General features: G+C 35.6%; 2 protein-coding genes across 3 annotated transcripts; both read left to right on the forward strand.

The window, feature by feature from the left end:
• The first annotated feature begins 74 nt into the window (after window positions 1–74).
• Window positions 75–2,684, forward strand: aurB (aurora kinase B). Its single transcript, XM_017606177.1, has 5 exons — window positions 75–676; window positions 731–922; window positions 991–1,284; window positions 1,355–1,586; window positions 1,641–2,684. Exons 1-5 carry the CDS (start codon window positions 543–545, stop codon window positions 1,770–1,772), a joined length of 984 nt encoding a protein of 327 aa, XP_017461666.1. The 5' UTR covers window positions 75–542; the 3' UTR covers window positions 1,773–2,684.
• A 1,712-nt stretch (window positions 2,685–4,396) lies between these two features.
• LOC108354966 (leukocyte receptor cluster member 8 homolog) lies at window positions 4,397–11,872 on the forward strand. 2 transcript variants are annotated; one of them, XM_017606144.1, is made up of 6 exons: window positions 4,397–4,914; window positions 5,009–6,399; window positions 6,457–7,132; window positions 9,154–9,355; window positions 9,424–9,631; window positions 9,703–11,872. In XM_017606144.1, exons 2-6 carry the CDS (start codon window positions 5,153–5,155, stop codon window positions 9,857–9,859), a joined length of 2,490 nt encoding a protein of 829 aa, XP_017461633.1. In that variant the 5' UTR covers window positions 4,397–4,914; window positions 5,009–5,152; the 3' UTR covers window positions 9,860–11,872. The 2 variants fall into 2 exon arrangements, with proteins under 2 accessions (XP_017461633.1, XP_017461639.1); XM_017606150.1 differs by lacking the exon at window positions 4,397–4,914 and having other exon boundaries at window positions 5,403–5,489; window positions 5,570–6,399.
• The last annotated feature ends 470 nt before the right edge of the window (window positions 11,873–12,342 follow it).

Genomic DNA, 12,342 nt, shown 5'->3' on the forward strand with positions numbered 1-12,342 from the left:
GTTCTTTTAACAAGTAACTAACTAAATCTATTTAAATTTACCTTTGGTTTTACTAATTTATATTAAAGGCTTCAATTTCAGTCCCCTGTAAGGATGATATCATTAGCAATGTGAATAAGAAAATGTAAACAAATAAATGTTAAATCAAACTCCGAGTTTCTTAACACCACAATGAGCACGCTTGACAGCTGTTCATAAACACAAAAGCGTAAACTCGAGTTTATGGCGCAATGTGACCATAATTTACACAAATATCTTTTACTAAATATTTTATATCGAAAATTTGCATAAAATATAAATTTATTGGACGTTGCAGCTCTGCAGATCTTGAATTCAAACGCAAACTTGGCAGCACTTTGTGAGAAACTGACAACTTAAATTTACGTTCTCTGGATGTCACTTTTGACATTTGCGTTCATTTTGAAATTTACAAACGGAAAAGCGAAAAGCGCGATAGTCCGCGATTTTGCTTGCAAGCATTTAATTAAGCTCTTAATTAATTCCAGAATCCCAAGAGTTTATAGTTTTAAAAGTATTTCAAGATGAAAAAACTACAAAAGAAACCCCCGAATAGAACTGATTTAGCTAAGATGATAAAAGAAGTGCCTGAAGAATACCAACACCACATTCAGTCAATGTCGCTTAAAATGATGCAGCACCCCGCATATGGACATCCGTAAGTGAAATTGATTTCAATATTTTGTAGCAAAATCATAACAATTTTTTATAGTTACGAGTGGAGTACCAGAGATTTTGAGATGGGCGCTCCCTTAGGACGTGGAAAATTCGGGCGCGTCTACCTAGCTCGCGAACGCACTTCTAATTATATAGTAGCTATGAAGGTAATGTTTAAAGCTGAACTTGAGAAGGGAAATGTACAGCGACAAGTTTTGAGGGAAATTGAAATACAAACTCGACTGAAGTGAGTAAAGCAAATGCATTTATCAAGTTGACCAATGATATTCAACGGCATCTTTATAATAAATTTAGGCACCCAAACATTTTGCGTTTACTCACATGGTTTCATGATGAAAGTCGAATTTATCTTGCATTAGAAATTGCATCGGAAGGAGAATTGTACAAACATTTACGCAATTCCCCACATCGACGTTTTGAGGAACAACGCGCCGCTAAGTATACATACCAAGTGGCTGATGCACTTGAATATTGTCATTTGAATAATGTAATACACCGCGATTTGAAGCCAGAAAATATATTGCTGACATCTTCAGATGATGTCAAATTAGCTGATTTTGGTTGGTCGGCACACACACTATCTAACAAGTAAGTTTCTGCTCTTATTTTGTGCATGCATTTTATATGTATGTAGCTAATTTAATTTTTTTCGCAACAGACGTAAGACTCTGTGCGGCACTTTAGATTATTTGCCACCAGAAATGGTGGATGGTCATATATACGATCACACCGTCGACCAGTGGTGCTTAGGTATTTTATGTTATGAATTTTTGGTGGGTTGTGCACCCTTCGAATCGAATGATAATGAGAAAACTTACGAAAAAATTAGACGATTGGAAGTTCATTATCCTAATCATTTGAGTGCTGGAGCTAAAGATCTTATTTCTAAGGTACCTAATAAAGTTTGTTTGAAAGCGCTTAATTAAATTTTAACACAATTTCAGTTGTTGCGTAAATCGAATAATGGCCGCATAACTCTCGTAGAGGTAATGAAACATCAATGGGTTAAGGAGAACATGGCTAAACGGAACGCATATATAGCGGAGAAATTGAAGCGTGAGAAGGGTCTTGAGTAGTCTGCATTTACTTAGTTTTTGAAAGCACATTTATATGTATACTTTTTAATTTAATATATTGCCGTTTTCTAATAATACTGATCATACATTAAAAAAAGCCGTTTACTTAATCGATGAAGAATGTCGAGGTTTGAGTTTCTAGGTTCGGAGTAACCCAAGCCAATAATTGAGGGAAGAATTTCGTAATTTTCGTAACTGCTTAATAAAATTATGATTATAATTAATCTAATCGTAATTAAGAAAATGTTGATTTCGATTCACTGATATTCGGTACACGTTTAGTAGTTAAGTAATAATGTAAATCAAAATGAAGCTTAATGTACTGCGTGTCTAGTGACAATATGTACATGCATATGTATGTATATTAAAAGTGTTCGAAAAGCAATACAATAAAGTAGACTTCATTTTTGGAAAGAAATGTATAATGGGGCGGATTCTTTGTTTCGTACGGTTCGAAAATCATGGAATTTTCCTATAATTTTTTATAAAAAAAAAACTCAGTGCGTGTGTGTACTACGCGCGGAGGAAGTGAAACTTAATTGAGGAAATGCCTGAAAGAAAGAAATATGCGATACACAAGCAAATGTACATATTTTCTAATATACAAAAAACATATTTATTTAAAATTTTGTTTACGACCTTTAATTTTGTATCTTTTATAACCAACTGGAAAGTTTAATTATTATTTGTGGCTGAAAACACATACATATCTACACTGTTAACTAGCAGATTGGGTAGCTAAAGTAAGATATGAAATGTCAATTTCAAATTTCAATATTTTTAATATTTCTGGAAAAACCCGCAATGGTAGCCGCTCCTTTGGTTGTTGGATCATTTCCACCATTAACCATTTCCAGTGAAAATTTTGCTTTAAAGAATTTTGTCAGTTCATCAGATTCATCTGCATCTTCATCTTCATTTTCATGTTCATGTTCATGTTCATGTTCATGTTCATCTTCATGTTCATCTACATCTTCATCTTCATCTTCATCTTCATCTTCATCATCTTCATCTTCATCTACGTCTTCATCTTCATCTTCATCTTCATCTTCATCTTCATCCTCATCTTCATCTTCATCTTAATTTTCATCTTCATCTTCATCTTCATCTTCATCTTCATCGTCATCTTCATCTTCATCTTATTTCATTTCATTCATCTTATCTCGTATTTTACCTTATTGTGATTATATTCTTGTCTTTGCATTAGTCTTTTCCCGCCCAATTGGCGTTTAACGCAGCTATTCGTTTTCTATACCCGTCATATGCTACCTGTACCGTGGCGTTAAATATTTATCGCAAACATAACGGAGCTATAATAATAAGATTTGCTTCAATAATTTGAGTTTAACTTTTTAAACAGGTGGCCACCCTCTTCAGGCACCTCAAAAATACTTTAATTGTGTTTCTGTAAGCTCTTTCTGTACTGTATAGTATTTTACGCGTAAGACTTTTGTATAATTTAACTAAATTTTACTTTTGAAACAGGTGGCAACCCTCCTACATTTAGCTAGAAAATACAACTTATTCAAAACCATTTCTTTTGATACCCATATTGGGATAATTCGTTTAACTTAATAAATAATTTGAATTTGATTTTCGTATATATGGCAACCCTTTAAAAGACTAAAACCATACTGCACATCTGCAGGTCAAGCCCTTTCAGTGACGCCTCTTTTTTGAAAATCGTACGAACGATACAGATTTTATGACTTGATGTTAATATTTTACGCAACCCTCTGCGGCAGAGAAATTTTGAATTCGATTTTCTAACATGTGGCAACTTATTTCATAGAACTAAAGCTATGTTGTAAACCAGAAGGACAAGGCCTTTCATGTGACACCTCATTTTTAAAAATCGAACGAACGATACAGATTTTATGACGTGGTGTTAAATATTTAACGCAACCCTCTGCGGCAGAGAAATTTTGAATTCGATTTTCTAACATGTGGCAACTCCTTTCATGAAACTAAAGCTACGTTGCACACCCGAAGGACAAGGCCTTCATGTGACACCTCATTTTTAAAAATCGAACGAACGATACAGATTTTATGACGTGGTGTTAAATATATAACGCAACCATCTCCGAACTCGATTAAGAAGTTTCACTTCAAAAATTTAAAATTTTCGTTTCGTACGAAAACTAGCATACGTCTCAATATAAAGATAGCTATTAGAAAAATAAGGCGGCAACGAAAATTTTTCATTTTGTTTTCAAACAAAATAATTTAACAAAAATCTACCAAAATTATAAAAAATTTACCTTTTTACTAACCCAAATTTTGTCTACCAATTTTGGTAATAATTTACCAAAGTGGCAACTCTGGTCACAGCCGAAAAAAGTGATGTTATTCACGCTTGCCTGGGTATTAGGTTAATTTGGTTAAAAATTATTATTGTGTGGTGTATTTTATGGTCAACTGAATAAAAAACATAACCAAATAACGTAAATCTATAAAAGGAGACAACAGGTTATAATTGTAGCGAGTGTGAACATCAGGAGCGTGCCTTCTCTTATTATCCAATTTCAAAACGTATTTGGGCAAAAAAAAGCATGCTCCTGATGTTTCCACGCGTTGCAATTATAACGTATTGCCTCTTATATATTTGCGTTCTTTGTAACAGCGCCCTTAAATGTTTGCCGGTGCTGTGTTGTTAACTTAGGGTTTAGACCGGACAATATTGTCAAGACAATTACGTCAAAATGATGTGTTTGTTGTAATATAAATTCGCCGTGTTAACAACAAGCACATCATTTTGACATAGTTGTCTTGACAATATTGTCCGGTGTAAACGCGCCGTTAGTTTGTAAATGCTCAGTAATTCTGAACTGTGGCAACGTCGTTTAAATGCATATTTCATTACAGCTAACTTCACCGGCACGAAGTATCTTCGGCTAATAGTTACGGTTCAGTGGCATTGTTTCGTCATTCATTTGGAAACTGAGTTCATTCTTTGCCATCTCGTGGAGAAAAATAATTATTTTTTAATGTAATTAATATGTGCTCAGACAGAATAGTTATTAAAATATCTTGCTAATAAAGAGACAATTATATGGTAATATTATTTCTGTGAGCAAATCTAGGTATTGTGCTAAAAATCATTTCATAAGGAAAGCCTTGTCTTGGCCTCGCCTGCATTCGGGTATGTACAAAATGGCGGACGGCATAGAAAATTTTTACCTTCGATTTTTATTTGGGGGAATGGGAATAAAATAATTTTTTTTTACTAATTTCAGTAAACAAATTTTATTCAAATACAATTTTATTAGAAAAGGTAAGTTTTGTAAAGCGTAGCGGTCTTGAGGTGATAATTTCATAAAGGGACGTTCGCCCACGGCTGTCCCATCAAAGGAACTCGCCAAGTTATTTGCGTCTGAAATATGTCCGAAGCCTTAGCCGCGCCCCTAATTCCACAACTGCAAGAGATGCAGCAGCAGCAACAACATAGTGGCCCTAGTGCCGCCGCCGCCTCCGCCGCTCAACAATGGTATTCAAATCCCTGGTATGCCAATCAATACCAGCAACAGTATAGCCAGTACTATCAATATTATATGCGCTATGGAATGCAACATCAACCGCAACAACATCAAAGCAATAATGCTCCGCCTGGATTTAGCAACTCTGTTATACCATCGGATAAGAACTTGCCCCCATTACCCTCTGGGCCACCGCCACCTCCACCAATGACCCCAAGTGGCAGCAGCAATCAAATTCAAGGTAATCAAAAAAGTTTCGGCGGGATCAGATTTAACTTAAGTCAGCAAAAGCGCTTGGCGAATGCGCCAAATCCATTGCAGAATTCACCAACTGTTCTGAATACGCCATCTTTTCAAAATAATAACGTCAATAACAATCCCGTTAATGGTGTTAGTATGAGTAATGCAAATAATAATAGCAAAAAGAAACGTAAAAGGAATAAGAAGCAAAGTCCATTACAACAACAGCAGCAGGCTGCTTTCGATGCTCATTTTGAAAGCATAAATACAAGTCAACAAATGAATGGTAGTTTTATTAACACTTCGCTTCCACCGCCTATAATCGCGCCATCGATAACGGCCGACTTATCCAAACCACCACCACCGATTATGCCATATAGCAGTATGAATGGCGCTAGTGTAGTGGAAGAGCAAAAACCATCGGACAACAGTACATTAAATGAACAAACAGCTTCTGTAGAGACGCCAATCAAGAAAATAAATATGTTTAATAATCCAAATGATGCCTGGCCAGAGTCACTAAATAATTATGTGGCCCGTTGTTACGCCAAGTGCGCTACTGATTTGGATAAGGATCAAATTGATATTTGCTTGAAAGGAAAAATAATGGCAGCTGCGAATCGCAATGAGCTTTGGACACGTGATTGGGATAATGAGCCTATACCTAGTGTACACAGTGAGCGAAATAATATACAAATGCAGTTGTATAATCAGCAACAAAAACAACAGCAGTCGCAACAGCATACACCAAACGCGCAGAAATACAAGCAACAACAAAATCAAATTAATCACCAAAATTCACAACAAAAAAATAATAAGGGTATATCTCGTAGTTTAAATGCGCGCTTAGGTCAACGTAATTCATTCGGAAACGTACAAAAGGCTTCAAGAAATTCCAGAAGTCGTTCGCGGTAAGAATTATATTTTTTTATTCCTTTGGAGTTCTTTTCATCATATTTTAATTTCAGGTCCCCACAACCACATAAATATCATAAACGCAGTACACGATCTCGGTCGCGATCTCGCGGTTCGTCATCAAGTCCTCGTCGTAAGATACGTCGCAGTACCAGTTCGGATTCATCTGATCGTCGGTCGAATGAAAATTTTATAGCATTTAATTCCTCCGGTAAAAAGCAACAAAAAGGTAATAGCTCTAAAAAGGGGAAGAATGCTAAGGGCGCCAGCAGTTCAGCAAATACGAAATCCAAAGCCCCCTTTTATTCGTCATCTGTAGGCGGCGCGGTAGATGACGACACGGCACGATTGCAGCAACGTGCAGCGCGTTTCTCGCAGGGTTCTTCAACGAAAAAATCGGTTGTCGCGGTAGCTAGCTCTCCATTCGGTCATGCGAAACAGTTAAAACAGAAAAAATACGGGGGTAGTTTGGGCGGGCGCATGTTTATGGATACGGATACTTCCGGCGGTTTTGAAACAGGGTTAGATTTATTAGATTTGCATATTGTAGGCACATGCAGGCTTTTGGAAAAGTCTTTCCTGCGATTGACTAAGGCACCATTACCAACGGAAGTGCGGCCCATTGAGGTGTTAACGCACTCGTTACAAAATGTCAAACAGAAGTGGAGAGACAATCAGGATTACTACTACGCTTGCGATCAGCTCAAATCCATACGTCAGGATCTGACGGTAAGCATGTAATAATAGCAATCGGGTAAGTTCTGTAACTCATTTCCGAGAGAATTTCAACCCCTGCCAATTTGAATTCAAAGCGGAGTTGATTGATATTCTCGGAAGTGAATTGCGGAACCTGCCTGAATATATTGAATTATATTGGGGATGTAGTTCAATTTAAAAACTTATTTTAGAAAAAAGACCCAGTAGATAATTTCAGGAGTTAAAAGCACTTCCGAAAGGCCTTCCTGAGAATCAAGAGGCCTTCCACTCTATATTCCTTTCTCCTTTCTTTTTTGTATGGAGTGGCACAAATTGAAGGGCTTCCCCTTTCGCTACCCACAGAAGGCCTTCCAGAAGGGCTTTTATAGGACGTACTTCAGAAGGCCTTTTGGAGGAGTTCTTTAAAGTTGCTTCTTTAATTTATAAAAATCATACATCTTTTAGGTATTTGCTTAAGGTTTAAATCAAATATGTGTTATTGTAACTTAAAATTTTTATTGGAATTTATTTGTAATGTTAGATAGTCTAAATTTATGTATTCCCGTAAATTGCAAATGGATAAGCCCTTCTAGAAGGCATGCAAGGAAGTACTTTTTCAACCCTGCTTGGGTAGGCCTCTTAGGATGGCTTCACTTAAGAAGGCCTACCTAAATTATCTTCTGGGGAATTAATTTAAAATTAAAATTTTGTGGGTATTGCGACCAGTACATATAGTTTGATAAGCAAAAAAAAAGCAACTTGAAAGATATATATGTGCACACATATCTTCGCTAGTTTTGGTAAGTGTGGTAATCTGTTAGACTGAACATATTCTTATGAAGCCTATTGATGGATGAAATCTCCAAATGGTAAATTTTGAATTAATTCTCTTATTTTTTTAAACGTGCGATATATGCAATTTTAAGCTGAAATAAAAATTTTTTGTAATTTTCATTTAAAATATAATTTGATCTATAACAAAAACCATATAAATAAAAGTTTCAAAGCTTACACAAAATTCACAAAATATAAGGTGCACTCGCGTATCAAAAACTTTTCGCGTACACAAAAATCCAGTACAGTAGGAAATTGAGACAACAAACTGACATTTCATTTTGATGAGAGGTTGCTAGTTTCCTGGAAAATTTTCTTTGCCAGCAGCAATTTGTCAGCAAGAAAAACAGCTGATCAAAGTCATCTTTTTGCAATTTATGGAAAAAAATTAACTTATTTTGATGATTTTTAAGTTTAAACAACTTCTTAACTGAAATGCTTCGGAAGAAAGCAAATAATACTTACTTTTGCTTAACTAATTGCTTTAGGTAAACTTGTAATCTATATTCTTTTCATTTATGTAAACAAAATCTCGATCAGCTATACTAAATACTTGCAAGTTTTTGCTGGTTTTGCGTTCGTGTACTTTCGCAAATATATCTCCTTGAGAGAGAACAAATAAAATTTCTTTTCAATTTCGCTTTTGAGAGTTTTTGGCTAGAAGAATACGCGAATACACCTATAATCAGGTTTCAAAAGATTGCCATCAAAATTTCACACTTTTTGTTGGTAGCCCTTTCAATTTTAGTCTAACAAAGTCGGAAAGTAATAATTACTGTTGATTTTTATGTGTTTTTCTCAAAGGTGTTGAGCATGTTTTTCCATATAACGCATCAACAAATTTTTTTTTTGTATGGAGGAATAGCTCAACACCTTCGACAAAAAAAGAATCGATGATAATTTTTTGCGACTTAAACATTTAATTTATTATACTAAAATACTATATTGAATGGGTAATTTTTATTAACTTAAAATTCGCACATTATCAGACTAAAATTGAATGGGCTGTAAAACTATAGTCAAAAAATTCCAACCTTTCTGAGAAAAAAATGTTTAAATTTGGATGAAAAGTTGGGGCATGTCGTTCCTTTATACAAAGTTTTAAACTTGGTTTAATATGGATTTTGCTAGAGAATGAACTAATTAAATGAGCGATATGTGATATGTATATACATAATTGCATAAAATGTGAAACTACAACCAATTCACGCTTACTATAGGTTCAAGGTATTCGTGACAAATTTACTGTAGAAGTCTATGAAACACATGCTCGAATTGCAATGGAAAAGGGCGATCACGAAGAGTTCAATCAATGTCAGACTCAACTGAAGATGCTTTATACCGAGGTGGGACCGAGCGTTAATACATTGGAATTTACAGCATATCGAATACTATATTACATCTTCACAAAGAATACCTTGGGTAAGTATTACTGATACATTTTAATTGAAATACGTTTAATTTTTTTATTTGACATACTGTATCACTAGACACAACTACCGTTTTACGCTCAATAAAACAAGACCAACGTGAGAATCCCGCAATTGCACATGCGCTAGCTTTTCGTTCGGCCTGGGCGCAGGGCAACTACTGTAAGCTTTTCCAGCTTTACAAGACGGCACCTCTTATGGCGGGCCATTTGATTGATTGGTTTATCGAAAGAGAGCGCAAGAATGCCTTACGCACTATTATTAAAGCGTACGTTAATATTTAAAGAAATTTAGTTTCGATTTAAAGACTTTGAATTGACCTTATATATATCTTTTTAGTTATCGTCCTGCAATCGGCATTGAGTACATTACAAATTTACTGGTTTTTGAAAGTCAAGAGAAATGTAAAGAGTGGATGGCCCCCTTCAGTCTGCCTATGGTTGGTGCTAATGGCGACCAGATTGATTGCAAAGTGGCGGCTACAATTACTATTTAAGAAAAAAACGCCGTAGATTCCTTAAATAGGATGTGTAAAATATTCACAAATAGTGTGCATGTGCGTAGAGGGCAAGTGTGTGCATTGACAAATTTCATAAGTACTTGTTGAAGTTTGAAGTGTTGCCTACCCATAATCTCTCCACAGTTTAGTGCGGCTGCGGTGAATACCCGCTCTCTACGATAACACCATCAATCTACGGAATGACGTCAGCATGTAAACAGTGCAATAACACCTCTCTGGGTTCACTTCGTCTGTTCAAAAAAAAAGAAACATAAAAACCTTGGGTCTTTGGGCGTTTTATGTCCTTTGTACGTTATGAACGCTCAGAAACATTTCTAATCACATTGATTATCGCAAAAATGCAAATTATTTTTGGGGTTGGTGAATTGTTAAAAAAAAAAAATGAAATGGGTTTTTAATACGATTCTAAAGACATTTTATTAGTTATATGAACAATATTCAAAATGCAGTGAATTAAAAAATCCGCTAACATAACATCTCGGGTAAGAACATTTTCAACGTATTTGCGCTAACATAAAATTAAAAAAAAACTATTAAAGATGAGCCCATCCACTAAAAATCGTCGCTTGACAACGGTTAACAATAAAAAAAGGTCGCCGCGGAAATATGTAATTCTTTAAAAATAAGCGTAATGCTGACAAGATCGTAGAATAGATCAACAGCATAAGCCTCTGGCGTCAACAAAAGAGAGATTCGATAGCCCAAGCGGAAAAGTGAAAAAAAAAAAATTATTGCTTTGATGGCAATATAAAATCAGTTTTTATAAGAAAAATATACAACCAATATAAATGCATATATGATGGACAGTAAGCTGATCTAAAATAACTACACCTCCAATGGGATATTGACTTTCAAAGTCGTATGTTGTTTTGCTGTGCATCGTTTTAAAGCAGAATGAATACACTCAACGACTGTGACTGTTATTTACGACGTTCGCTACATCTTCAAACCTTCAATGCCATAAGTTTCATGCTCGATTTGCATTGAAACCAATTTTTTTTCTTGTTTTAATTTGAAAATTATTATTTTTTAGTTATAGATTGAAAAACAAGGCTTAGCTAAAAATAGTTCTCGATTCTGTATGTTACTATGTTAGGCATGTAATTTACATATATTTTTTTGAATTGCTTGGTTCCTGCGGGTCCGTCAGTATTGTGGTTGCATGCACCTTGTGCGGGCGCCCACTGAAAATTAATATTCTTGCTATCCCAGCAAAAGTTTAATACAAAAATAAGATTTTAAAATAGGCTTCAAAGTTTTAGATCGCCTTTGCGAAATAATGTAAATGCTTTTTTTTTCAAACCATGGATTTTTGTAAATTATTGTTAGATATTTTGAATGTTAATTTTTCTAATGTTTCTTGTCTCTTCTACAAATATTGGTGAAATATTTATGAGCGTTAACTAACTCGACTGCTGCAAAAATTGTGAGCGTTCAAAGGCGATAAAATACGCTGAAGGTGTTGCTGGTTAAACTTGCTGCTGTCAACAATTCCGACCGACGTTGAGAAACGCTGTACACAAAGGAAAGTGATCAACCGAGTGAACAACAGTTTGAACTCCGCTGGGCGATTCAACACAAACTCCCAAGTGTGTTAACTCCAGCTGATGCTGGTCGTCAAGCGGTATACTCATTAATTTATAACCTGTTGTTAAAAAGTAAAAAAAAAAGAAAATAATTATGGATTGCAGCGCGAAAATGCTAGTTATCCATCCTTAGCCGCACTTCACCGCATATTTAAACTAAACTCTTGGAATTAATTATTATACATTTTTATTGATTATCTATTATATCATAAGAAGTTTTTATAGGAACTAGTTTTAAGTATTTATACGTATATAAATCTTGTTATTGATTTCTAATGATTTTTTTGGCGTTTGAAAGCTGCAGGCAAAAGAGAAAATGCTTCCGGCATACATATGCATTTGGTTGAAGCGCAATGTTTGTGCGTCGCCTTGAACGTTCAATAAAGTGGCCAAAAGATTCTCATAGTTGTTGTTTTTTAATATGCATAGTATATGAACAGGCGGTAAGTATTTACATATCGTCACCCTTATGCCAGTAGCACGAATGTGCAAATTTACTAATTTTGAATTACTGGGTTGACTTGATTCGACCTTTGGATATTCTATGCAGGGACTTTGAACCGCAGGGACTTTGAACCGCAGGGACTTTGGGCGCAACGCGCGCTATGTGGGACCGCTATAGGGATATGAAGAGGGAAGCGAGACGTATTTGCGGCAACAAGAAGAGAGAGGCCGAAATACGTGAGTGCGAAGAGAGCTTGAAATGCTGGCCGACAGGGGGAATGCCCGAAAATTTTACCAGAGAGTTAGGCGACTTACGGAAGGTTTAAAGACCGGGGCGCACTCCTGTAAGAACAATAATGGCGACCTAGTAACTGATGTCCAGAGCGTACTTAAATTATGGAGGGAACACTTTTCCGCCCTACTAAATGG

Source organism: Rhagoletis zephyria, unplaced genomic scaffold (genome assembly GCF_001687245.7).
Source record: "Rhagoletis zephyria isolate East Lansing unplaced genomic scaffold, Rhagoletis_zephyria_1.1 Rzeph_scaffold_00159, whole genome shotgun sequence".
NCBI classification, from domain to species: Eukaryota; Metazoa; Arthropoda; class Insecta; order Diptera; family Tephritidae; genus Rhagoletis; species Rhagoletis zephyria.

Excerpts from the sequence above, each read along its gene's own strand:
- aurB (XM_017606177.1), top strand. The coding sequence starts at position 543 with ATGAAAAAACTACAAAAGAAACCCCCGAATAGAACTGATTTAGCTAAG. Across the intron at positions 923-990 it reads GAAATACAAACTCGACTGAA|GCACCCAAACATTTTGCGTT; the intron begins GTGAGTAAAGCA and ends TAATAAATTTAG. Across the intron at positions 1,587-1,640 it reads CTAAAGATCTTATTTCTAAG|TTGTTGCGTAAATCGAATAA; the intron begins GTACCTAATAAA and ends ACACAATTTCAG.
- LOC108354966 (XM_017606144.1), top strand. The coding sequence starts at position 5,153 with ATGTCCGAAGCCTTAGCCGCGCCCCTAATTCCACAACTGCAAGAGATG. Across the intron at positions 7,133-9,153 it reads CCATACGTCAGGATCTGACG|GTTCAAGGTATTCGTGACAA; the intron begins GTAAGCATGTAA and ends CGCTTACTATAG. Across the intron at positions 9,632-9,702 it reads TTACGCACTATTATTAAAGC|TTATCGTCCTGCAATCGGCA; the intron begins GTACGTTAATAT and ends ATATCTTTTTAG.